Source organism: Pleurodeles waltl, chromosome 11, assembly GCF_031143425.1.
Source record: "Pleurodeles waltl isolate 20211129_DDA chromosome 11, aPleWal1.hap1.20221129, whole genome shotgun sequence".
In the NCBI taxonomy this organism is placed as follows: Eukaryota; Metazoa; Chordata; class Amphibia; order Caudata; family Salamandridae; genus Pleurodeles; species Pleurodeles waltl.
Window position 1 is genome coordinate 228,445,980 of NC_090450.1, and position 26,881 is coordinate 228,472,860.

Below are 26,881 nucleotides of genomic sequence, written 5' to 3' on the forward strand. Positions count from 1 at the left end.
TATATATATCTATATATATATATATGTGTAAACATATATACACATATATATGAGAGAGAGAAAGAAAACAAGACACTGAAGTCACAAATCTTTTTTTTTTTATACATGTGTGCTTGCCCTTGGAAAAGCACACATGTATAAAAAAAAACAATGGCCCCATTGATGGTCACCCTAAGGGCTGACCACCAACTTTTGTTTTGTTTCTTTCTTTTTTAACCTGGGGAGGTGATCGGCACCCCCAGGCAAAACTACACGTTTTTTTTTCCCCCCTGGGGTCGGCCCGTGTTCCAAGGGCCGACCCCGGCATTTTTTTTTTCGTTTTTTTTATTGTGGGGGGCGCGATCGCCCCCCAAAACTGTGTAATATATTTAATATTGCCCCCGGGGGGGGGGGCGGCCCGTTTACGAGGGGGCTGACCCCCCCAAAGAAGATCCCTGGTGCCTAGGGGCGTTTCCTGGCCGTGGATCGCAGCCGCGCTGCGATCCACGGCCAGGAAATGGTGCCAGGGGGGCATCGATGGAAAGGGGAGAGCCTCCCCTTTCCATCGATGCCTCCCTGGCATCTGGGGAGGCCGTTTTGGCCTTTTTTTCCCCACCGGAGAAAGAGAGAACGCTTACCTGCTTCTCTCCTTCTCCGGTGGGGAAAAACTGTGACGCCAGCGCGCCTCGCGGCGCGCTGACGTCATAAGGGGGCGGGAGGGGGGTGGGATGGAGACGCGGAAGCTCTTCCGCGTCTCCTACGGTACAAAAAAAACAAAAAATCCTCCGGTGCATTGCACCGGAGGATTTTTAACCCCCTCCCTGGTGTCGGCCACTGGTCGTGACCCGCACCAGGGAGGGTGTGTGGGCGTCGGCCAGTGGCCGACGCCCGCACCAAAGGGGTTAACTAGTGGAATATACGAACAATCAGATAGACCAAGAGAACATCAAATAATCAGTATACACAAATATTTACAGCAAGTACACAAGTCCGTACACTGTCCCATGAAATGTCCGTGGACCAGTGGTCCCAAAAAGCATGGGCGAAGCCCACACATGACACCTGCCTCAAAACGGAGAGAACAGTGCAGGGGCATCAGGTCGAAAAACAAACAGGCACCTCAGGGGGAAGGGGAGGGGGGACACCTCAACAGGATGATGGTACGACACCACTGCTCCTCTAGGGGCTCCATGCCTTCTGCTTGGTCCTTTGGAGTGCAAAGCCACAGTCTCTCAAGTGGGTGGGTTGCCCACTGCTTGGTCCTGGGGAGTGCAAAGCCACAGTCTCTCAAGTCTCTCAAGTGGTTGGGTTGCCCACTGCTTGGTCCTGGGGAGTGCAAAGCCACAGTCTCTCAAGTCTCTCAAGTGGTTGGGTTGCCCACTGCTTGGTCCTGGGGAGTGCAAAGCCACAGTCTCTCAAATCTCTCAAGTGGATGCACTGCCCACTGCTTGGTCCTGGGGAGTGCAAAGCCACAGTCTCTCAAGTCTCTCAAGTGGATGCTTTTCTCCACTGGTTCTGGAGGGGGCTTTGTGCCCAGAGTGCTTCATCCTGCCAAGGACTGGGTTAGTGGATGCCTGTCTCTACTGGTTCTGGAGGGGGCTTTGTGCCCAGAGTGCTTCATCCTGCCAACGACTGGGTTAGTGGATGTATCTCTCTACTGGTTCTTGAGGGGGCTTTGTTCCCAAAGTGCTTCATCCTGCCAAGGACTGGGTTAGTGGATGTGTCTCTCCACTGGTTCTGGAGGGGGCTTTGTGCCCAGAGTGCTTCATCCTGCCAAGGACTGGGTTACTGGATGCCTTTCTCCACTGGTTCTGGATGGGCTTTATGCCCAAAGTGCTTCATCCTGCCAAGGACTGGGTTAGTGGATGTATCTCTCCACTGGTTCTGGAGGGGACTCGGTGCCCAGTGATGCTGCACCTGGGGTCTGGCAATTGACTTTGTCTCACCTGGGTGTCTCAGCCACACGATGTACCTGGAACAGGTAGCATGATACTCTATGGAGGCAGACCCACACTCCATCCTGCTGCGACTTATGCTGCCAATTGCTGGTTCGTGTCAGTGCTGGAGGTGGTGTCTCAAGTGGCATGTCCAGGGTCCAGGACGTCACCTGCGTACTCCGACGGCTGCACACTGAGAATGGGGGTGACGTCCGACAGGGTAGCATCGGCTGTGCACGTGGCGGTGCTGATGGTGGTGCAGGTGGCTGCGGCAGAGATGCTGCCAGTGCTGGCCGTGGTGCAAGTGACTGTTGCGGTGGATGGCGACACCATACTGTCTCCACCAGCCTCGGATGGCTGATCCTTGGGGAGGATGCTGCAGGCTGACATTGTGGCAGCGGCGATGCAGGTGGCGGTGCATGTGGTGGTGCAGGTGGCGGTGCAGGTGGCAGTGCAGGTGGCGGTCGGAGCGGCGGTGGTGACTGTGGTGCATGTGGCTGCCATCCCTGATGATATGGTGGTCGCCAGCCCCTCACCAGGAGACATCGTGTCCAGAGGTGATGTGCCCTTTGGCTTGTGGCCCTTCCCGATCTTGACAGTCACCACAGGGACCTTGGCACTGTCCACTCGGTGTTTGGGCGAGGCCTTGGTGGATGGGTGGTGTGACTGTCCCCTGCTGGAATCCAGCCCCTTTTTGACCTTTGCAGGTGGGGGAATAGGGTGGTCCTTCTTTTCTGTCAGTGGCACACTGGCAGCTCTGACGGGTGCCCCCTTAGACCGTACTGGAGTAGCAGGGACCACAGCAGATGCAGATTTTGTGGCTGAGGTGCTTGGCTGGGATCTAGACATCCTGGCCCTAGGGAAAGGAAGGGGGGTGTAGGTGTAGGGAAGAGGTCAAAGTTAGCTAGGAAAAGTTTTTTTGACACACTGGGATGGGAAGATGGAGGGGGTGTGGGAGTGGAGGAAGAGGTAGTGGTTGTAGGAGGTGTGCGCCTGCTGAGTTTGGGTGAAGGTGCATGGGTTGGAGGCTGTTATGAGGTGGATGGCTGTTGAGTGGGTGTGTGCCTGCATTTGTGTACTTTGGGAGGAGGGCTTACAGACACACTGGGAGAGGACACAGGGGACGTGTGAATGGTAGTGGGGGTGGTGATTGCACGTGAGCGGTGTGTAATGATGGGTGTGCTGGTGATGGAGGCAGTGGCTGATGATGTAGTGCATGCAAGTGTGAGTGGAGACGAGACTGGGAGGGAGGTGGAGGACGTTGAGGAGGGGGACACAGTGGAGGCAGTGGATGTTGGTATGTGTGAATGGGTATGGTGCTTGTGTGAGTGCCTGTGGGATGTGTGGTGCTTATGTTTGCCTGAGCCACTTTTGTGTGTTGGAGTGTGTGCATGCTGGTCTGATGGTGTGCTTGGGATAGGCTGAGGTAGAGGGGATTGTGTCTGGGTAGTGGAAGTTGGAGGGGGGAGGCTGGACACAGGGACAATGGCTGCCATCAGCGCTGAGGCCAGAGCCTGAAATACTCTCTGTTGGGCTGCCAGAGCCTGAAATACTCTCTGTTGGGCTGTCACGCCAGAATGATTGTCCTCCAGGTATGCATTTGTTTGCTGCAAATGCCTCTCGACACCCTGGATGGCACTCAGAATGGTTGACTGCCCAACAGTGAGGGATCTCATGAGGTCAATAGCCTCCTCACTGAGGGCAGCAGGGCAGACTGGGGCAGGGCCTGAGGTGCCTGGGGCGAAGGAGATGCCCACCCTCCTGGGTGAGCGGGCACGGGAAACATGCTGAGGGGCTGCTGGGAAGGTGGTGCTTGTAGGGGGAGGTGGCGGTTGTACCTGTTGTTGGGGTGGGCACAGAGGTGTCCGCCACCGCCAGGGATCTTCCATCAGAGGAGGAGTCGCTGTTGATGGTATCCCCTCCTGTCCCCGTTGTGGAGCTCCCCTCACCTTCCGTCCCACTGGAGAAGGGGGGGAAAGACAGAGGACACACATGATCAATGCCAGCAACACCACTACCGTTGGCGGACACAACACACAGGGAGCAGCTCTATGCAGTAGGCCATGCACTAGCAGTTAGTAGGAAAATCTCCAGGCCATGGAGTACTATGCCTAACACCATTTTCTGCACACCTCGAACCCACAGAAGCCTGCCTAGTTGTAGATGTCCACTAACAATATTGGGCTTGGAGTGCCTGAGAGCCTGCCCAACAAGGGACCTACCCTACCAAGTTCGCCCTGGCCTAGGGGAACCCACAGCCCACATCCCCCACCCAGACCCTTCGTGAAGCGTGCAGAGTCAGTTTAATGACACTGTACTCACCCCCTTGTGGCTGCTGTGATGGCCTCGAGCACCCATCCAACTCCGGATATGCCACTGCCAGGATCTGGAACATCAGGGGGGTCATGGTGCAACGGGCACCCCTCCATGTTAGGAGGCCAGCCCCAGCTGGGCCTCCACCACCTCCTTGCTCCAGCGGCGCAGTTCCTCCCATTTCTTGTGGCAGTGGGTTCCCCAGTCTATGATAGACCCCTAGGGTTTGCACTTCCTTGGCGATGGCACGCCAAATACCCTTCTTCTGGTGGGGGCTGACCTAGAGGAAAGGTACAGGAGGAAAGGAATTACTCACCCGTCTGCACCGTCATGCTCATTGCCCACCAGTTCCCACCCATGCCCTGACGCACATACACTCACCATCCTCACATGCAGGCCTCAGCCCCCCCACATGTATCTTCCATCCACACCACTCAAAACAGGCATTTCCCACGCATCATGCTCACAGTGTACTCACCTGTTTGTCTGGAGGACCGTAGGTTAGCGTGTACTGGGGGAGGACCCCATCCACCAGTTTATCCAACTCGTCTGCGGTGAAGGCAGGGGCCCTTTCCCCAGACACTCGAGCCATTGTCGCTTCCAGACTGAGGTCACAGCAGCATTTCAGTGTAGGTTCTCTCCTGTTGAAGGTCAGGTATCAAGTGAGTGAACAGATAGAAAATGGTGGTCACGTCCGCAGCGGTGCGTACCGTCACCGCCGGCGTACATCGTCATTGGCTCCTGGAACCCATAGGGCCCAATGATAACCAATGCTAAATTGCATGGCGGTCTTCGACCGCCTACAGCGATGCTGCACAACGTCAGCGCAGTTACCTCATTTCCCCTTGTCCCTCTTTACAGGTCAGGCAGCCGCCATTTCAGGGGGGCACACGGCATGGCACCTAACTGCGTCACAGCACAATTTGGCAGATATACGGACAAACTACGCCACACACGGATTTACTCACATTACTGAAAACACACTTGGAAACCTATGTGGTACATGACCCCCTGCTCACCATTCTCCTCCATAGGGCACATCCGCGGAGGCAGATGATGAGATGGCATCATCCTCCGGTGTAGAGGCCCCTGGTGGACCTGTTGACAATGGAAGACAGACACATCATTATCACCTACAGACTTGATCGTGCCACAATCCAAGACCTGTGTGCACAATTGGAGCCAGACCTGATGGCAGCTATCCTCCCTCCCACAGGAATACCCCCTCTAGTGCAGGTCCTGTCAGTGCTCTATTTCCTGGCAAGTGGCTCCTTTCAAACTACAGTGGCCATGGCATCTGGGATGTCTCAGCCAATGTTTTCTAAAGTGTTGACCAGAGTGTTGTCTGCCCTGCTGAAACACATGTGCAGCTACATCATGTTTCCACAGGTGGATGATTTGCCCACAGTGAAAGCTAACTTTTATGCCCTGGGACATATCCCCAACATCATTGGTCCCATTGATGGTAGTACACATGTGGCATTTGTCCCCCCGCAGAAATGAACAAGTGTACAGAAATCGAAAAAGCTACCATTCTATGAATGTGCAGATGGTGTGTTTGGCGGACCAGTACATCTCTCATGTGAATGCCAAGTATCCTGGCTTTGTGCATGATGCCTACATTTTGAGGAATAGCAGTATCCCTTATGTGATGGGCCAACTCCAGAGGCACAGGGTGTGGCTAATAGGTGAGCCCAAGGTCCCCACACAGTATGAGTAGGTGTCTGGGTATGGGGTCATCCCTAAGGGTTAGTGTGTGTCTAACAGATATCCCTCGACATTTGCAGGTGACTCTGGTTACCCCAACCTCTCATGGCTACTGACCCCAGTTAGGAATGTCAGGACAAGGGCACAGGCACATGGGTGAACTAGGCGCATTATTGAGAGGACGTTCGGCCTCCTGAAGGCCAGATTCCGGTGCCTCCATCTAACAGGTGGCTCCCTATACTACTCACCGAAGAAGGTGTGACGCCAGATGCCTTTTCTGCAGGAAGATGGGCCTGATGATGGTCTTGTGGCAGCGGTGGAGCCTGTGGACAGTGAGGAAGGGGAGGCAGAGAAAGAAGATATTGACAACCGAACGAACATTATCATGCAGTACTTCCAGTGATACACTGGTAAGAGACAGTCACTGCTCCTCACATATCTGACTACTGTAGGACATTGTATAGGTCAGCCTCTTCACCTCTGTCTATGGACACTGACAGTTCACTTTGGCTTTCCATTTTTCAGATCTCGATACCTCATTCTGCCTTCTGCTATATATACTGCTGCCCAACAACTGTCATACATTGGTATGAGCAAATGAATATTTACATTGATATTTGTTGGTGATGTTGTAATTATACATTTGTGAAAGAACAGACTGACTCCAGATTGGTTTGTGATTCAAGGGTGTTTATTTAGGGGCTAATGTGTATAGGGGTATGTGGAAGGGTCTGGAGTGATGGTGGAGGAAGGTCCATAGTAGAGTCCAGGCTCTTGGTATCACAGGTGCATTGTCCAATAGGACATAGGAAGGGGAGTAATGGCAGTTCAAGGTGGACAGGGTGACATAGTGGGACAGAAGGGTGACAATCAGGAGGGTCCTATTTCCTGGCGGGGGACTTGGCAATGTTCTCCGTTTTCTGCCTGGATCGCAGGGATCGTTTGCGGGGTGGTCCTCGTTCTGCAGGGGGTGGGGTGCTTATGGGCTGTTGTTCTTGTGGCGGGCCTCCTGTCCACTAGCGGAGGTGGAAGGCTGTTCATCGGTTTGGCTAGTGTCAGGGGCCCTTTGTTGTGCCACTGCCTCCCTCATGGTCTCGCCTATGTCAGCCAGCACCCCTGCAATGGTGACCAGGATGGTGTATTTGTTGGTGAGGTCCTCCCTGATCCCTATGTAGTGTCCCTCCTGCAGCCGCTGGGTCTCCTGAAACTTGGCCAGTACCGTGCCAATGGTCTCCTGGGAATTGGTGTATGCTCCCCTGATGTTTGAGAGTGCCTTGTGGAGAGTGGGTTCCCTTGGCCTGTCTTCCCCCTGTTGCACAGCAGTCCTCCCAGCTTCCCTGTTGTCTTGTGCCTCCGTCCACTGAACCATGTGCCCACTGCCACTGACCCCAGGTCCCTGATCGTCCTGGGTTAGTGGGTTTGCCTGGGGTCCCTGTAGTGGTGGGCACACTGCTGATTGACGTGTCCTGGGGACAGTGGCATGGGCCTGCTGGGTGCGTGCTGTGGTGGTGTTTCCTGAGGGGGAGGTTCTGAGGTGGCTTGGGGCTGTGGCAGGGGAACCGACTGTCCAGAGGTTCCTGATGGGCCAGGCTGGTCATCTTGATCCAGGCGTGCAGAGCTGCTGTCATCACTATGGGCCTCTTCTGTGGGGGGACTGGATATGGCTGGCACCTCCTGTCCAGTGACGTTGGGTAGGGGTCCTGTTGGGGGGTAAATTATTGTTATTTTATCTGTGTGTGCCATCTTGGGCAATGGGTGTATCTCCCTCTATTAATGTGCTTGTACTATAGCCTTGGCCCTTGTGTGAGTGGTGATTGTGTGCCCTGGGTTAGTCTCTCTATTGGACATGCTTTGGTGATGGGTGTCCATGCATATCTGTGATGGGTGTCCATGCATTGTTGTTGCATGCAGGGCTTGGTTGTGGGAATGGTGGGGCGTGATGGTGGGGTGTGAGGGAGATGGTGGAGTGATGGGAGTGAGGGTGAGGGTGGGGGTGGGAGTATGTGGTGGCATGCAGGTAGGGTGGGGGGGATATAATAGTAAAATGTTGACTTACTAGAGTCCAGTCCTCCGGCTACTCCTGCGAGGCCCTCAGGATGCATTATTGCCAAGACTTGCTCCTCCCATGTTGTTAGTTGTGGGGGAGGAGGTGGGGGTCCACCGCCAGTCCTCTGTGTGGCTACCTAGTGTCTGAATACCACGGAATGCACCTTCCCCTGTAGGTCGTTCCACCTCTTCCTGATGTCATCCCTTGTTCTTGGATGCTGTCCCACTGCGTTGACCCTGTCGACAATTCTCTGCCATAGCTCCATCTTCCTAGCAATGCATGTCTGCTGCACCTGTGATCCGAATAGCTGTGGCTCTACCCTGATGATTTCCTCCACCATGACCCTGAGCTCCTCCTCAGAAAACCTGGGGTGTCTTTGAGGTGCCATGATGTGGTGTGGGTGATGTGTGAGGTGATAGTAGACGGGATGTGTGGGGTGAGTTGTTGGGGTGTGTGGTGTGTTGTGCGTGGATGGTGTATGAGTGATGGTGTTGTATGCCTCTGGATGTTGGTGTGGTCTTTGCTTTTCTCTCTCTGTCTGCTTCTTCAAAAAATGTCGGTGTAAGGAGTTGTGGGTATTGTGGGTGTGTGTTTTATAGTGGTGTGAGTGTGTGGTGTGTGTATGTGTGTCAGGTGTGTGTATTTTGAATTGTCCAATATGGAGTAGTTTTATAAGTGTGTGTGTATTTTGAGCGCGGGGTGTGTACCGCCATTGGTTTACCGCGGTTGAATGACTACTGCGTTGATTCGTTGGTCGTGATACTGTGGGCGTATTCCTATTGGCGTGACGGTGTGGGTTTTGCTATTGCCAGTTTATCACTGATCCTTGGTGTGGCGGACTTGTGTGGGTGTCTGTATAGTGACGGAATTCTGAGTGTGGGTCATAATACCCGTTGCGGATTTCCATCACGAACACGGTATGTTGGCGGCCGTGGGCACGGCGATCAGTGGGATTTACCGCCAGGGTTGTAATTAGGGCCTATATCTAGCACCTCTGGGATAGACTTTTCTATGAACGCAGAGCATGATGTTGCTTGCTAATCAGCCCCTTTTGGCAGACCAAAAATTCACAGGTTGCCTCTTCTATTTCTGTCTTTCAGTCCTGTGACATTTCTTTCTAGTCTGTTCAGTCTTGCTGTAGTGGTAGTTGTGGATTTAGTAGAATTGCATTTGAAGTCTTCCAGCTGGTTAATCTGTGATCCCGTCTCTGTCACTCTGTTTCCCAGTGACAGGATATCTTGCTTCAGAGATGTGGGGCCTGATTGCATGGATTCAGTGGTGGATTTTGTCAATTATGCTTGGATATATAACACATCAAGTCATTGCATAAACAAGTCCAGCGCAGCAGGGTTATCTGCCTTTGGCTTGATAGGGGAGTCTGGGGCTAATGCTTAGATCTCTTTTGTGCAGGTTTTGGGTCCTTGGAAAACCCTCTAGGTTCCTGCGTGTCACTAGATCTTTGATCTGCCATGTTAGGATGAAAGACCCTGTTTGATATGAAGTGGTTTTGACTCAGTCGGGGTAGAAGAGAGTGTTGTATTACAGCAATGCACCGCTGCTTAAATTCTGCAAAGGGCAGTTGGAAGGTGGTTTGCTGGTTCTGCCTACTGACTGTATAACTTTAACTGTATATCCTTAAATCGCTACCGCATGCACTCTTCTCTTGTGTTTATATTATGTGATACACTTTAGACTCACTTCGGAGTCTCCCTTTTGTAGTGTTGTCACCGGAGCTGGACTGCACCACTACGCGGAAGTGGTGGGTGTAATGTTACCCCTGCTATCGGTGCGAGATGGATCGCACCGTGACCAGTGCTTGAAATGGAAAAATTAAAGTGCCGGTACTCTGTGCCAGAGTACCTGCTTGTTCCTGAGAAGTGCTGGTACTCTCCTATTAAAAGTATTAAGTTTTTCTTGAAATGTGCCGGTACCCTCCCTCTCAAAATAAAAAAGTGCCGGTACTCAGTACCGGACAGTACCGGCCCATTTAAAGCACTGACCGTGACAAGGAGAGGCAGGATATAAATAGAAGGGGAAAAAGGCGCGATAGTTAGTGTGAGCTAGAGAGTTAAATTAAAGTGTTAATTGCAACCTGCAGTGGCCCCGCGTCATTATTTGGCGGCCACGCGCGACCTGACACCTTTGCTTCTCTATTTTACCTTGCATCTTTTTTCTGCCTTTATTTGCTTCTTTATTTTACCTTGCAGTAAGTCTGTACTTAAGTCACCAAGTAGTGGTTCTGCAAGTTGAGTTTTGCAGTGTTGCGTACCCCTGAATTGGCTGGAGTAGGAGAGTCTTGTGTTGCTGGTGGTGGTTTTGCTTGGGGAACTAGGAATGGTCCAGAAGGAGCAACCAGATTGATTGCAGCAATGAGAAGGTCAGGCAACGGATCAAAATTTGTATTTTTTGGTGTCCCGGCTAGTGGTGATGAAGCAGAAAATGAAGGTTTTGATTTATTAACGCATAAACGTAGTGTGAAACAATCATGTGTGATATTAACCGAACTAATAAAGATTGTACGGGGACAAAATGTGCCCTCAGAATAGTTTGCCATCATTTATACGCGTGCTTTATATAACGTGGTGTGGTAGAATTGCACTAATCCGACATAATCATAAACATGTGCTACGATTTGCTTATTTGAAATGCCTTAGCTTAGCATTACTTTAGCGGAGGCTTTGGCCTAGTTGCCTGGTCTCACGGTTTAGATGTTCGTATTTTTCCACTGTGCTATTAAACGTGTAGTTCTGCTTGAAGCTGTACTTTTCCACAGAAACTGTTCACATGCTTATCTTAAAGTTAGTGCCAGCCTGGCATATTTTCTCTTTAATTCAAGGTCGACTTGCAGGTGCGGACAATGGAGGCTCTGAGAGTAAGCTAATCGAGAGACAATGTTGCAAATTACGTACCCATCTCCAAGGATAATGTATGCTTAAGTAAAAGCTTGAGAACTGTCGTTTTTGATTGGTCAATTTGAAGCTAACCTATGAACCCACCAATGGAGACCCTACTGGACTTGAACTGTTGTCTATAAAACCCAGTTGCACGAGAGGAAAGCTCTCTATCTTCGGACATCCCGCCATTTTGACTTCGTAGCTACTATGACCCATTTGCTGTGACGCCATTTTGAGAGACTTCAATGCTTTCTCTAATCGAGAGAAAGAGACCTTAATGATTCTTGCCCTAGAGACTTTAACTTTGATTTGCCCCTTTGCATGAAGTAGTAATCTTATCTTGCCGCCGTGAGGCAATTGCCCCGTTCACCCCTGCCCCTTTGTCCCGGCCCTATGCTGATCGAGAAACGATACCTGTGAGACGAAGAATTAATTGATTGCTGATCGGAATTGGTAATTATGAAAGGAAATTGTAAAATTGCATTGTGTTTCTTTTAGGTAACCAACTGCTGATTTTGATAAGGACCCTAGCTAGGAGTTTTCTAAATTAATGTTGCTAAATTGTTTTTTGCATGAAGTCCCACATGCTGATGCTAATTTGAGGTTAGACGAGGATTCCATATGTCGCACGATGCAATTTGAGATCTTGTTATGCTGACTAAATGTACGCAATTAGCCCATTGCAGATTATCGTATTAGTGCTTTGTATTGCCACTATCGAATGCCTTGTGATTCAAATGCTACATAGATTACACTTGTTCCGACGATATGGACAGCTATTAATGTTCATTTATGTTTATCATTTGGTGTTGAGACACATCTATATCGTGCTAGCTTTGTTAATATAGGGAAATAAATTCACTAACTTTGCAATAAACTGGTGTGGTTATTCCTGACTGAAAGGTCAGGGTTCGCCGAAATGTATTCTGGATTAATTGTTAAGTGTTATGTTGTTCAAGGTGTTGCTTATGTTCGTTATTGATTATCGATTTGATGAAGTTGATTGATTAAGAGTACAGAGAGTTCCCACTTCGTCAAAAGATTCATCGACCTAAAGAGCGTCCGAACGCAGGTAAATTGCTACCACGTTCCGCTCTATCAGTAGATGGTAGCAGAGGACGGTTCCGTCTTTTGGGACCCTGTACCATTAGAGTACATGGTGTTGGATTAACGGTTACGCATTTTGAGGCCTCATTCGAGAAGTTGAATTAGATTTTTTTGGATGAAAATAATTGACAAGATGATGATGGGCTAGGTCCACCGCGACTTTCCCGGGATCTCGGAGCTTGCGAATGGAGAGAAAGGAGATGTGGAAACAGCGTTGGCGGTACTAGTGATGGTATGAGTGAAGTTAGGGTTTTGCGCTTGCACAGCTTATTGCCGCAGAGTGTGTGAAAAGGTTGCAAGGGTTTTCTTTTAAGGATAGCGGAGGTGCGACTCCGAGTGTAGAACTAAGAAGTCGTCGAACTTCATAGAGATAGCGGAGGTGCGGCTCCGAGTGTGAGAGTAGGGAAGTCGTCGAACTTCATGTGCGTCTGGCGCTTTGTGCATAAAAAGGTCCACGTGGTTGTTGTTGTTGAGACGGGCCCTGCGAGGTCAAGAGACTCCGGAGTATGTTGATCCATGTTGTGGTCTGGGCGGTTTAGTAGGTTGATCGGGCGTGGTCAACGAGTGGGTACGTGTGTTAGGGAGTGATAGAAACTTCGACTTCTGGCTTTGACAAGATTCTAAGTGCACTAGAACAGATCATTGACAAGTTGAGAGTAGGTCTGCGGGTCAGATTTGCTAGCGAATGTGGGGACTGAGAAAGACGGAATAGCGGCCGAGGCTGGTGAAAGAGATCGAATAGTGGCCGAGGTTAGTGAAAAATCCCTAAGGTCCTGAAGCGATTATGTTACCCTTCCTGTAGTAAACCGACAGATCTGTTTTAGTTTTTTGGTAGCTCGCGATACATGCAAAAAGTTGTTACGGGAGGAACTGAGTGAAGGAGGACTAGCCGCGAGGCTTTGTCAGCCGCAGTGTGTGTGAGTGTGACGTCACTAGGAGCCGCGCTGGGATAGGTTGGTGGGTGAGACGGGTCGCGCACGGATTGGACGCAGTCCGTGGCACTCGATTGGAAGGGGAAAGGCAGGTGAAGAGTATTCCGGGAATTAAAGTCACCTATTGATTACAAATTTTGTGAAATAACAGTGACCTATTGATTATAAACTTTGTGAATTAAAAGACGAGAAAATGAAATTCCTTAAAGCATTCAGGAGCGCGATGAAGGGAGAGTCATACATCAAAGCGAGCGTAGGGGAAGAGACGCCGCCCGAGGGCACACCAGCTTACATTGTAATGGAGGAAAAAGGGGTAGCTCCGTGTCTTTGGCTAAAGCAATGGCACAAGTGGACAGAGAAACATGGGAGCGTAGCATTCCCGATACATGGGACATTCAATATAAGGGTCCTAGAGAATTTGAGATTCACGATGTATGACATGAAGGTACCTCCAAGGCCAGCACAGTTTGAGGCTCTAGCAATATGGGAACTCATGGCTAGACAGCAACAGAAGAACAAGTTTGAAACAAGGATGAGGAAGGTAGAAAAGACACTAGCGGATGCTAGGTGGGATAATGCGCAGAAGGTGTGGAGGTCAGATGTATTGCAGGGAATAAAATTGTTCCCCGCAATTACTAAAGATGAAGAGGAGACAGGTAAGAAAGCTACCTGTAAGACAGACAGGAAGTGTTCCAAGGACAAAGAGGACGAGGAAAAGTTGAGAAGAGAAGAGGAGTTAGAGGACGAGGAGTTGATAATGCAATTGCTGAACGACCGTCCACCGCCTTATGCAGAGAATGGACAAGGTCCAAGTACCAGTTCTGCCCCTCCGGCATCGGTACAGAACAGTGAAACGCAGAATACAGGAGTACCATCGGGATCTAAGGATCCGAGTTTACTGCTCACCCCGCAGATACCGCAGGTTAGGAGAATGTATCCAGATGTGCCCGTGTTGAAACCAGCAGAACATTAACAGCCGCAGATGCCAGGGTACTACAGCAGTGATAACAGTGGAGGAATGATTCTAGATCCAACCGTAAGGGGCGTACAGAATGGTTACAACCCAACAATGGCACAAGCTGAATCAACTCAGTTTATGATGCCTCAAAAGCAGATGCAGGGAGGAAACGCTCATGCTCAAATGACGGGGAATCAGATGGGCATGCCGGCAATGATGGCCCATAATATGGGGATGAACATGCCTCAGAGTATGGGAAATGGGCAAAATCCAGATGCGATATCACTGCCCATTACCGTAGGTCCAGTGGTACCTTTGTATAGTCAGCCTAACTTAGGTATGAGCAGTCAGGGACAAATGCTGCAGAATGGGACAGAAAGAAGGTGCATAGAAAACACTCCAGGGATAACCCCGATAGCGACTCAGCCAACTGGGTCTGGGTCCTTGATGGAGTTTAGTCCCGTATGCGCTCAGTCAACACTGGTGAGGTCGAGCCCCCCACTGATAATACCATTAACATCAAACACTGAAAAGTTGCCGCAACCATCGATGACAGTCGATGTGAATGCTACACTGATGGGGGTAAATGCGCAACAGCTGACACAGTGGTTCAACAGTTTAAATTCCACACAAAGTTCAGACAGTGGGAAAGGAGACGATTACTTGAGCAGGATGAGGCTGAGCATGGAAGCACAAGAATTGGTGGAAGGGAATATGGGTGTGAACAGGTTAGAATCCTACACGGAAGAGGAATTGAGGTATCTATGTCCAAAGATCACGAAAGAGGTAAACAAGGTACATAAAAGTTTGCAGGAAGTAGCAGACAGGAACGGGATTGACATAGGCAAGACGAAACACTTGAGCAGGAGCTATAGGTTGGATTTTGGGACCACAGATTTTGAACACATGAGATCAGCAGGCATGAAGGCACACCTTAGAGAATTGTTGCAGAGTGCCCAAGTGTGGAGGTGCTTAGACAAGTGGGAAAGCAGATGGGTAAAGAGGAAGGATAAGAGGAGGGACAGTGCCACAGAGCACAATGAGAAAAGACCGCAGAGCAGCGAGACCGTAACCATGTTACCCATGAGGGAGACAGCAGGGGGAAAATTAGTACATGTACCATGGCACAGGAGTGATATTCAGTCTTTTACGAATGATTTTCCCAAACTGAGGGAGAAGCCGATCGAATGGTATCAACAGACTGATAGGTTTGTGAAGCTTGCCAAATGTCTCTGGGAAGACCTGAACACTTTATTCGAGATTGTGGTTCCGGCAGATTTGTGGGAGGATTGCAAAAGAGCTGTAGGTTGACCGACAAGTGAACCAGAGAGAGACAGAGAGACGGGTGCACCATCACCTATGGTGATGTGTCTGTACTATAAGGTGATTGAGCATTTGAAGACGAAGGTTGCCGTGAAAAATGTGGATTGGCAGAAAATTGATCGAACTGCCCAAGAGGCTAAAGAATCGATTCATAGTTACTATGAGAGGTTGTTGAAGGCGTTCAAGAATTACAGTGGCACGGAAGCAATTGAGGCGAAAGATATGCTTCATTTTGTGTTCAGATTTGTGGAAGGGCTGAAACCAGAGATAAGCCAGATGATAAAATCGCATTTGATCTGCTGGCAGTCGAAACCGATTGATGAAGTCTTGACTTATGCGAAATACTGTAGCGACGAAATTGAGGTGAAACAGAAAAAGCTGAAAGAGAAGGTGATGATGATGCAGCTTAAGGTGGCTCAGACAGGCTTGCAAGGTCTGCAGGGACTGCAAGGGTTGCCAGGGATGCAAGGGTTCCAACAGCAGGTACCGCAACAGCAGCCGCAGTTGCAGGGAAACATGGTGTTTCAGCAACAGCAGCCGCAGTTGCAAGGAAACATGGCGTTTCAGCCACAGGCCAGAGGCAGAGGCAGAGGAGGTTTTGTGAATAATGGTCCGGATTTGAACACTGTTGTGACAGGTGTGCAGGCAATGAAGAAAGTGATGCCGTGTCACGCGAGCGGAAACGTAGGTCATTGGAAACGCGAGTGTCCGATGGTGGTGCAGGAAGGTGCAGGTGCAGGTGTAGGTGTTGGTCAGCAAAACAATGATGTCAATGCATTTCAGACAATGAGAGGCCCGAAAATGAGAGGTCCGAACACAAATTTTCAGACCATAAATCAATTGCAGGGATTACAACCTATGCAGCCGCAGCAGATGCAGATGCCCCGTGTGCAGATGACGCAGATGCAGCCGATGCAACAGCAGTTACCCTTGGTACCTAATCAGCAAATGCAAATACCTTTGGCACCAATGAGTCAGCAGCAAATGATGGTTCCTCCACAGGTAACGGGTCAGGTAATGAGCACAAACGGCACAGTACAACAGTTCTCATTACACAGTGAAAGTGGAATAAACAACGTATGGGAGAGTGAAAGTTCAGGAGAAGAAGGAGACTGTGTGCTTGCGGCATTCCTAGAAGCTGATCAAAGGGGTCCGTACGTTGAGGGAAGAGTAATGGGTCATCGCGTCTCATTCTTGGTTGACACGGGAGCCACACGTTCAACTGTTAAGAGCAGTGAAGTACCAAATTTGCCACTCTCAGGGAGGACAGTTCAAGTGGTGGGAGTAGCAAACAGGCATCTGACGAACCCAATAACAGATCCGGTACCAGTCAACATTGGTAACTATCAAGGGGTACATCAGTTTGTGGTGTGGGACTCAAGCCCGATAGCACTGTTAGGAAGAGACCTATTGTGTAAATTGGGTTGCTCGATCATGTGTTCAAACGAAGGAATAACAATAGAGACGAGCAATGATGGGGAAGACGAGGACAGTGTAGAGGGGGATGAGATAGAAACAGTCGACGAAGAGTATCCTCTGATTTGTCTTTTACCGATGATAACTGAAGAAGATATCCCAGCAGAATTACGGGAAAAAGTCGGAAAGGAAGTGTGGGACATGACAGGGAAAGAGGTGGGATTGATGAAAGGAGTAGAACCAGTAAAAGTGATGGTAAAGCCCAATGCGATCTTTCCCCAGACCCCACAATACCACATGCCACAAGATACCCTCATGAAAGTTGCCCAACTTATTGACGAATTCGTGAAGCAGGGAGTACTGAAAGAAGTATTAAGCAGCCCATGTAATTCACCGATAATGGGACTAATAAAGCCAAGTGGGAAAGTCCGACTTGTGCAGGATTTGAGGAAAATAAATGACATCATAATTAAGTGCTGCCCTGTCGTACCGAATCCGGCTGTGATAATGTTTCAGATCCCTTGCGAAGCTGAGTGGTTCTCAGTCATCGATTTGTCACAAGCATTCTTTTCTGTGCCTCTTCATGAGGACAGCCAATTCCTCTTTTGTTTCAAATTCCTAGACAGAGTATACAGTTGGTGTCGAATTCCTCAAGGGTTCTCTGAGTCACCCTCGATATTCAATCAGGTTCTAAAGAAAGACTTGGAAGAGTTAGAGTTACCATTCGAGTCAACCTTAGTACAGTACATTGACGACTTACTGGTTGCATCAAAGACAGAAAGTGGCTGCACAGCCGATACCATTGCTTTGTTGAACCATTTGGGAGGGAATGGACACAAGGTGTCTCCTTCCAAACTGCAGTTCTGTCAGAAGAAAGTGAAATACTTGGGTCACCAGATAGAGAAAGGATCACGGAGAATAATGAAGGAAAGAATTACAAGTGTACTTCAAATGAGTCCACCAAAGACAAGGAAGGAGGTGAGGAAGTTTTTGGGAATAGTGGGATATTGTCGCCAGTGGATTCCCAACTTCTCGACTCTAGCGAAGCCTTTGCTGAAATTGACCCAGAAGGATGCCTTGGATCAGATCGAACTGAAAGGGGATGAGATGGATCCTTTTGTTGAATTGAAAGAGTGCATGTGCAGGGCTCCAGCTTTAGGTATGCCTGATTACACGAAGCCTTTCACATTGTTTTGTCATGAACGTGATGCATGTTCTTTGTCTGTCTTGACTCAAGCCCATGGTGGCGTAAACAGACCAGTAGCGTATTTTTCAGCTACTCTGGATCCGGTTGCAGCAGCACTCCCAGGGTGTTTGCGCGCCGTAGCAGCAGTTGGTATCAGCCTCACTCAGAGTGAAGGAATAGTGATGGGACACCCAGTAACAGTCATGGTCCCTCACTCAGTTGAGATACTTTTGACCCGCTCCCGAACGCAGCACATGACTGGAGCAAGACTCACAAGGTATGAAACGACTATTCTGGGCTCACCGAATGTGCAGCTGAAAAGGTGCACTACGTTGAATCCAGCTACCTTGCTTCCTGGAGAACATGCTGAAATTGAGAACGCTGAAGACGTCGAGCATGACTGCCTTCAGGTGACTGAATTCTGCACAAAACCCCGACCGGACATCAAGGATACAAAACTTGATGAAAATGACCAAATTCTTTTTGTTGATGGTTCATGTCTAAGAGATGGGGTGGGAATTTTGAAAGCAGGATATGCTGTATGTACTGTGACAGGGGTCTTGGAAGCGGGATGGCTCCAAGGAGTCTATTCTGCACAAGTAGCAGAACTTGTAGACCTTACTAGAGCATGTCAATTGTCTGCATTGATGAAAGTCACCATTTACACTGATAGCCAATACGGGTTTGGGATTGTGCATGACTTTGGACAACTGTGGTCACAGAGAGGTTTCCTGACTTCTTCAGGATCCCCAGTGAAAAATGGGGAGAGAATAAGGGAGTTGTTACATGCCATTCAAGTGCCAGCTGAAGTTGCAGTGGTAAAGTGCAGTGCTCACACGAAAGGACAGGATTATGTGTCTCTGGGAAATGCCTATGCAGATCAAGTCGCAAGATTTTGCGCTTTGAACTGTATATTGCTAAGGGATGATTGGAATACAATAAGTGAACCAGAACTCGAACCAGCTGAAGCATTTGCCTTGAAGGTCGTAGATACAATAGAAGAACTAAAAGCACTACAGAATAATGTCAGGGAGGATGAAAGAGATTCCTGGATTAAATCACAATGTATAAAGAGACAAGACGAGCTATGGGTTTCACATGAGGGAAAATTTGTTCTGCCAAATAGTCTCTTATCACAGCTTGCGCGGTTCTATCATGGGCAAGCTCACCTAGGGAGAGATGCCATGATAAGATTGTTCAAAACTGATTGGTTTAACCCCAGATTTCGTCAAGCTGCAGAAGCAGTTTGCCTCGATGTGTCACTTGCCAACAGATGAACCCAGGAAAGGGGACGGTTGTGAACGCGAGTCACATTGGTAGGGCAAGCGGTCCTTTTAGTCGTATGCAGATGGACTTCATTGAGATGCCTGTGCATGGAGGTTTAAGATATGTGTTGGTGATTGTGTGCATTTTTAGTCATTGGATTGAGGCATACCCCACACGTAGAAACGACAGCCTTACAGTTGCCAAGCTATTATTGAGGGAGTTAATACCACGTTTCGGATTCCCGATCTCTTTAGAATCAGATAGGGGAAGTCACTTCAATAACGAGGTGATGAAGTTACTTTGCGAAGCACTGAACATTGAGCAAAAGCTGCACTGTAGCTATCGCCCTGAGGCATCAGGACTGGTGGAGCAGATGAATGGTACGCTGAAATCGAGAATGGCAAAAATATGTGCATCAACAAATTTGAAATGGCCTAACGCATTGCCCTTAGTGCTAATGTCAATGAGAAACACTCCGGATAGAAAAACTGGATTGTCTCCGCACGAAATTCTCATGGGCAGGGCTATGAGACTTCCTGCAGTTCCCGCAAACATGCTTTTGAATATTACAGATGATATGGTGTTAGACTACTGCAAAGGTCTGGCTGACGTGGTTCGCTCTTTCTCTCACCAGGTGGAAGCGACCACCTTGCCACCGATCCAAGGTCCAGGACACGCACTGAAAGCAGGTGACTGGGTCGTGATAAAGAAGCACGTGAGGAAGTCGTGTCTGGAACCCCGTTGGAAAGGCCCTTTCCAAGTGATCCTGACGACAACTACCGCTGTGAAGTGCGCGGGGGTTCCCAACTGGATTCACGCCAGTCATACAAAGAAGGTGTTGTGTCCCACAGATGAGGAAGTTGAAGCGCTGAAACTACCAGTGCCTGATAAAACGGTGCCGAGTGCTGAGACAGAACAAAAGCGAACTGAAAGCGAACAAGCAACAGCAGGAGAAAAAGAGATATTATTGGAGAACGAAGAGTCCGACTCACTTGGGGAAGACCAAGGAGAAAGTTCAGACAGCGACGACGAAGCTGCAGGTGACAAAGAACCTGAGGCAGCTGAGGGTAGCAAAAAGCCTGAAGCAGCTGAAGGTGACAAGGAACCTGAAGCAGCTGAAAGTGATACAGAGCCTGAAGAAAGTAACGGTGACGAAGGGCTCGAAGAAAGTGAGAAAGCAGGAGAGCCTGAGCAGAAGGGGGCTTTCCCAGAAACAGACGATACAGAAAAGGAAAAAGAGAACGTGACCGATTCCCCTGAAGGTGGGGACAAAGAAGAGCAGAACGAGAGAGTTCAAACCTCTACAGAAAAGATCGCAGGTCCATCAAACGGACACGGTGCAAAAAGAAGACTAAGTATCTCACCGATAAAAGAAAAGGGTAAAGAAGGTTTGAACGAGGGAGGAAGGCCAAAAGTGAAAGAGAAAAGAAAGGAAGTGACTGTCGTGGAACAATCGTCAAGTGAAGAAAAAGACTTGGCGAAGGAGGAGAGTGCCAGCGAAGCAGAATCGAAAAGAGAAGCAAAATTGAAAAGGAAAAGGATACCAAACAGGAGGTATTCCGGTCCTGAATGGGCATATGCAGTAAACGATGATTGGACTGATGAGTTTGTATCTCTAAGCATCGAGAACGAAGAAGAAGAAGAGATACCAATAGAAAAGAAAAGTTTCATAGACTCTGTTGATTGAAACGGTAGTAAATGGTAGTGCTTGCTGCAATCTAACGTGAGACAAACAACCAGCTGAGACATTGCTAAACCGAATTGAGACAAATGCTGCTAACCGATAAGTGACTGGCCTTTTGAAGAAGACGGTGTGAACATTGTGCTCGTTCAGCTTTGTAACTGAATTGCTAAGTAGTTTCATTTATAAGTGCTTCTAGCTCTCTGATTCTATACAGATCATGCCTAGGTACGATATGCAGAATAATAGAAAGAAATATTGTAAATACGTGTGTATAGGCTTGGTACTAACATGTGTACTAATAATAATGGCAATTGTGTTTGGAATGCATGGGAAGGGTGAGAAGGAAACTATTGCTGCTTCTACTATTGTTCCTGTTACTGTCACTGAACTAACACCATTGAAAAGACTAGCAATGGATGAGAGGCTCTTGCATGATAAGAAAGAGCTTTCGTATAACGTTTTCTATCGCTTACTAACAGAGTATGTTGAGACTATGGATGCGAAAGATTGTTATGTGTGTACCCAGATACCGACATCAGTAAAGGAAGGGGTGACTTATCACCACATGCCTCTTACATATGGGATTACATGTAGTATAGTAATGTCTAGGTTTTATGGTCAATCTAATATACAGTATTTTTTCTCAAATTATGATGTTACCTTTGCTTATGTTCCTATAATAGCGCAGCTAAGCGAGACTGCAAAATATTGGGATTACAAAATTATGAGGGACTTTTTCGAGCCAATGCAACCTTTTGAAACGGCTCATGCTCATAGGGAGAACCTTACTTGCTCCGTCTCTGCTGTAGAAATAAGCTTTTTAGATCGCACAGATGATAGAAGGGCTCAAATGAAAGCGAAATTAGAAAAGGAGCTATACAAGAGGACTTCAGTAGATAATTATGATTTTGCTGCTATAAAGACACAAGGGAAAATTGCTTTAGATGCTTGGCATGTAGGGAAGTTTTGTATATATCGAGGTGAATCGTACTATGACAATATTTTTGTAGGAGCGAGTGAATGCAAACATACGTTTATCTTTAAGGCCAAATGGACATTCATGATGGACGGACTTGACCCTGTCATTCCAGGGGTGTATTACATTTGTGGGCATAATGCCTATTATCGTCTTCCAAAGGGATGGTGGGGAAGATGTTATTTGGGTATAGTGTTTCCAAAGGTTTATCAGCTGGATGACATATCGATGATTGAAAAGACACCTGGATCCCATCGTATCCAGAAAAGAGAGACCGCAGCTGCTGTGGTAGGTGACATATTTGGAGCCATGATTCCTTCATTAGGAGTTGTGCTGAATTCCATCAAAATAAGAAAGTTGTCTACTATAGTGGATAACATGTTGACAGAATTTTCAGGTGCTATAATCCTGATGGATGCTGAACTTGCAGCGGAAAGAGCTATGACTCTTCAAAATAGGCTTGCTTTAGACATTCTTTTAGCAAAGGATGGAGGCGTTTGCAAAATGATTGGTGCACGTCACTGCTGCACCTATATACCTGATAATAGTGTGAAAATTAAAACTATGCTTGCTAATCTAACCAAAGAAAGTGCAGATTTGAAAGAACTGAAAGAACCAGGAGTGTGGGAAAAGGTTGGAAAGGGACTTGCTTCAGTGGGACATTGGATTGGGGGAATTTGGAATGGAATATTATTGAAAATAATAGAAGGAATATTAATAGTGATAATTTGTGTATTTGGAATTTGGGGAATAAAAAGGGGAATAATAATGATTATGGAGAAAATTAAAAGAAGAAAGGAGGAGAAAATAATGAAAAGAATGGCAGAAGAATACAAAGCGCAAACTAGGGGAACTAAAAGGAAAAGGGAGCTGACAGAATTTTAATGGGATAAAATTTGTGGGCTAGATTTGTGTGATGACAAGTAGTCATCAGAGGAGGGATTGATGAAGCAGAAATTGAAGGTTTTGATTTATTAACGCATAAACGTAGTGTGAAACAATCATGTGTGATATTAACCGAACTAATAAAGATTGTACGGGGACAAAATGTGCCCTCAGAATAGTTTGCCATCATTTATACGCGTGCTTTATATAACGTGGTGTGGTAGAATTGCACTAATCCGACATAATCATAAACATGTGCTACGATTTGCTTATTTGAAATGCCTTAGCTTAGCATTACTTTAGCGGAGGCTTTGGCCTAGTTGCCTGGTCTCACGGTTTAGATGTTCGTATTTTTCCACTGTGCTATTAAACGTGTAGTTCTGCTTGAAGCTGTACTTTTCCACAGAAACTGTTCACATGCTTATCTTAAAGTTAGTGCCAGCCTGGCATATTTTCTCTTTAATTCAAGGTCGACTTGCAGGTGCGGACAATGGAGACTCTGAGAGTAAGCTAATCGAGAGACAATGTTGCAAATTACGTACCCATCTCCAAGGATAATGTATGCTTAAGTAAAAGCTTGAGAACTGTCGTTTTTGATTGGTCAATTTGAAGCTAACCTATGAACCCACCAATGGAGACCCTACTGGACTTGAACTGTTGTCTATAAAACCCAGGTGCACGAGAGGAAAGCTCTCTATCTTCGGACATCCCGCCATTTTGACTTCGTAGCTACTATGACCCATTTGCTGTGACGCCATTTTGAGAGACTTCGATGCTTTCTCTAATCGAGAGAAAGAGACCTTAATGATTCTTGCCCTAGAGACTTTAACTTTGATTTGCCCCTTTGCATGAAGTAGTAATCTTATCTTGCCGCCGTGAGGCAATTGCCCCGTTCACCCCTGCCCCTTTGTCCCGGCCCTATGCTGATCGAGAAACGATACCTGTGAGACGAAGAATTCATTGATTGCTGATCGGAATTGGTAATTATGAAAGGAAATTGTAAAATTGCATTGTGTTTCTTTTAGGTAACCAACTGCTGATTTTGATAAGGACCCTAGCTAGGAGTTTTCTAAATTAATGTTGCTAAATTGTTTTTTGCATGAAGTCCCACATGCTGATGCTAATTTGAGGTTAGACGAGGATTCCATATGTCGCACGATGCAATTTGAGAACTTGTTATGCTGACTAAATGTACGCAATTAGCCCATTGCAGATTATCGTATTAGTGCTTTGTATTGCCACTATCGAATGCCTTGTGATTCAAATGCTACATAGATTACACTTGTTCCGACGATATGGACAGCTATTAATGTTCATTTATGTTTATCATTTGGTGTTGAGACACATCTATATCGTGCTAGCTTTGTTAATATAGGGAAATAAATTCACTAACTTTGCAATAAACTGGTGTGGTTATTCCTGACTGAAACGTCAGGGTTCGCCGAAATGTATTCTGGATTAATTGTTAAGTGTTATGTTGTTCAAGGTGTTGCTTATGTTCGTTATTGATTATCGATTTGATGAAGTTGATTGATTAAGAGTACAGAGAGTTCCCACTTAGTCAAAAGATTCATCGACCTAAAGAGCGTCCGAACGCAGGTAAATTGTTACCACGTTCCGCTCTATCAGTGGTAGAAGACTTTAAATATACGTTTCTCCTACCTATTCTTTCTATTAGTTGGTGATGTAATTGTCCTAACAGGCTCACATTTGGCGAGATTAGAGACTTTTATGTGCCCCTCGAGAGGCCCGGGCTATGTGGCGTCTATATTAAGGTCAGGTGGTTCATTTCAGTGGTGTCAGTTGGTGCACAACCGGATCATGTATCCCTAGGTGGAGCTTTCTTTTTAGCGCTCTCGGACAGATCTGACGTAGTGCCAGTCCTCTGGAAGCTGCTACCTTGCTTCCATACAGTGCAACAGCCCATGATCGGAGTTGGTTACGGGGGAGCTCGGCTCATAGACGGCCATCTTCTTCAGGTGGTAGACACGCCCCCAGACAAATACCTGCTTTATTACAAGAACATGCTCTGGCACTCAAATTGTACTTTGTAGTGCATTTTGTTCCCTGATTTTCTTCTGTGACCTTCATCCCTTGTTATTATTTTTTATTTTGATTTTTTTGCATAAAGCTGGTTGGATCATTTTTTTATCTGAGATCTTCTATAGACATAGCATGACTCTCTTCTACTTGATATCAGGAGGAGTCTCGTGACTTAGAGATTTCTCAGTACTAAGTTTGCCTTCAAACAAGAATTGCAAGATTGCCATAGCAGGTTTCTCCTCTTTGTGTATTTTTTCGCCCTGCTATGGTCCTCTAAAGGAGACACTTGATGCCTTTCACATCTATTATTCTATGCATGGTGATGCCATTGCTGCCAGCAGAAGTCACAATTTTCTCTGGCAATCCAGGAGGATATTCAGCATCCAGTCCTCGACATGGACATTCATTTCTGGTATAGGAGTTTTGCACATGAGTGCTGGTGTATACGTTCAAATATCTATATTATATTGACAAGAGCACAATCGAAGGAAATTGTAATGCACCCATGGTGTGGTTTGAATAGATTACATTAATTTAAAAAAAAACCTTCCCTGAGGCAATTAGTAAAAATGATTTCATTAAAAGCCTTTGAGGATTTGGACGTTCAGAGGTTATCATATATATAGAAAAACTTTCATCTAGGAAATTAGGCCTGGTGCTTTTTGTGTCACAATAAGCATGCACCCTTAGCATAATACTTCAAAATGTTGTGGTTTTATAATTGTGAATGCTGGAAATTCTCCTTTACAAAACAAAAGGAGTATTCTTCATGTATTGAGTGAGAACTTGCTGGATGTAGAGGTATCTACATTCTCACCCTCTTTTAATGAAGTAGGGTATATTTGCCTGTAAAACTGCAAACAAGCCTTCTGACCCTGAATGTCATCGCAGGGTTCACTATATGTTCTACCTTTTGGTTCTCAGCAGTCTCCTTTTTGCTACGAAGAGGAAAGTTAAAGGCAAGAAGTAGAAACTACAGAAATTAAGGGCTCCAAGATGTACTTTTACATCCTGACACTATTCATAACCTGTGATACCAGGGCCAGAACCAGATGTTCCAAAAACCAAACTAGGGGCAGTGATTCATCGCTGTCGGTATGAGAGACAGAAATCTTAGAGTCCATTAATACGCAGGGGCTAGGTTATGTCACTTCTGATCAGAGTATACTGAATTCATGCTTTGCCACAATACATGTGTGAGAGATTTAAAAGGTTGAAGAATAAAATCATTAGCATCAGTCAATGAGGTTGCCAGTGGTCCTAATGCAAGCAAATAAAATGCCCTCCAACCTCATCTCCCATTAGGTAATAAACACTGCACCACGATTATAGCTATAATTGTGGTGCAGTGGGCCCCTGGCTCCTGGCACTAATGTGCCCGAAGAATTAATGATAGCTTCTGTTGAGAAGGCTGGAGAAAATGAAGCAAGATCACAGTTGTAATGCACAGTGCCATGTACACTGAATTTAAGGCCTCTTTTAAGCTCAGTGGCGGTCAGGCATGGAGAATGCAGAAGCCCAGAATATGGAAATTAACATAAGAGAGAGCATAGTTACACTTTTAGTTGAGGGGTGTATTTCTGGTGCAGGTAAAATGGTGCTAGTATAAAAGACCTTCACAGGCACTGCGCAGGTGCAAGCCAACATCCCGAGTTGTTTTGTGTTTCCGCTTTTAAACCAGTTTGTTACCCAGCCTTGCATCCCTACGCCTTGGTGTTTTCTTCCTCTTCCTCCTTCATTCTTGACAGACCTCTGCTTAATTCATTGATCTGCAAATCCAGATTCCTCAAGATATATCTTCACTTTCCCTCTCCTTACTTGAGGATAGGACATTGTGCTGCTACTCCTCTGGTGGCGTTTGGTCTCGACATCAGGCATGGAGCCTTTGAAAGACTTGCATATGACAGCTAGCATATGCAATAGAATAGTTACACTTCCAGGTTAGGGTGGAGCTTAAGGTGCAGATAAAGCAGGGCTGGTATATCAGACCTTCTAGGGCAATGAGTAGGTTTCTGTCAACATCCACAGTTGTTTTGGGTTTTCGCTTCTGAACCAGTTTATCACCTGGACGGCATCCGTACACATGCTTCTTCCCTCTTCCTTCAATCCTTACAGCATCCTGGTTAATGCATTGATCTGAAAATCCAGACTACTCACCCTTCTTTAATTCCCCTCTACTCACTTGAGCATAAGTCATCTTGCTTCTGTTCCTCTGAATGCGCCGCTGT

General features: G+C 47.2%; 1 protein-coding gene across 1 annotated transcript in view; it reads left to right on the top strand.

Annotated features, from left to right (window-relative positions):
• Positions 1–20,752, top strand: part of LOC138265087 (processed variable antigen-like) — an 84,497-nt gene extending 63,745 nt beyond the window's left edge. Inside the window, exon 2 of the mRNA XM_069212628.1 lies at positions 19,700–20,752. Coding sequence (XP_069068729.1) covers positions 19,700–20,752 — 1,053 coding nt within the window. The remainder of the gene's footprint in view (positions 1–19,699) is intronic.
• The last annotated feature ends 6,129 nt before the right edge of the window (positions 20,753–26,881 follow it).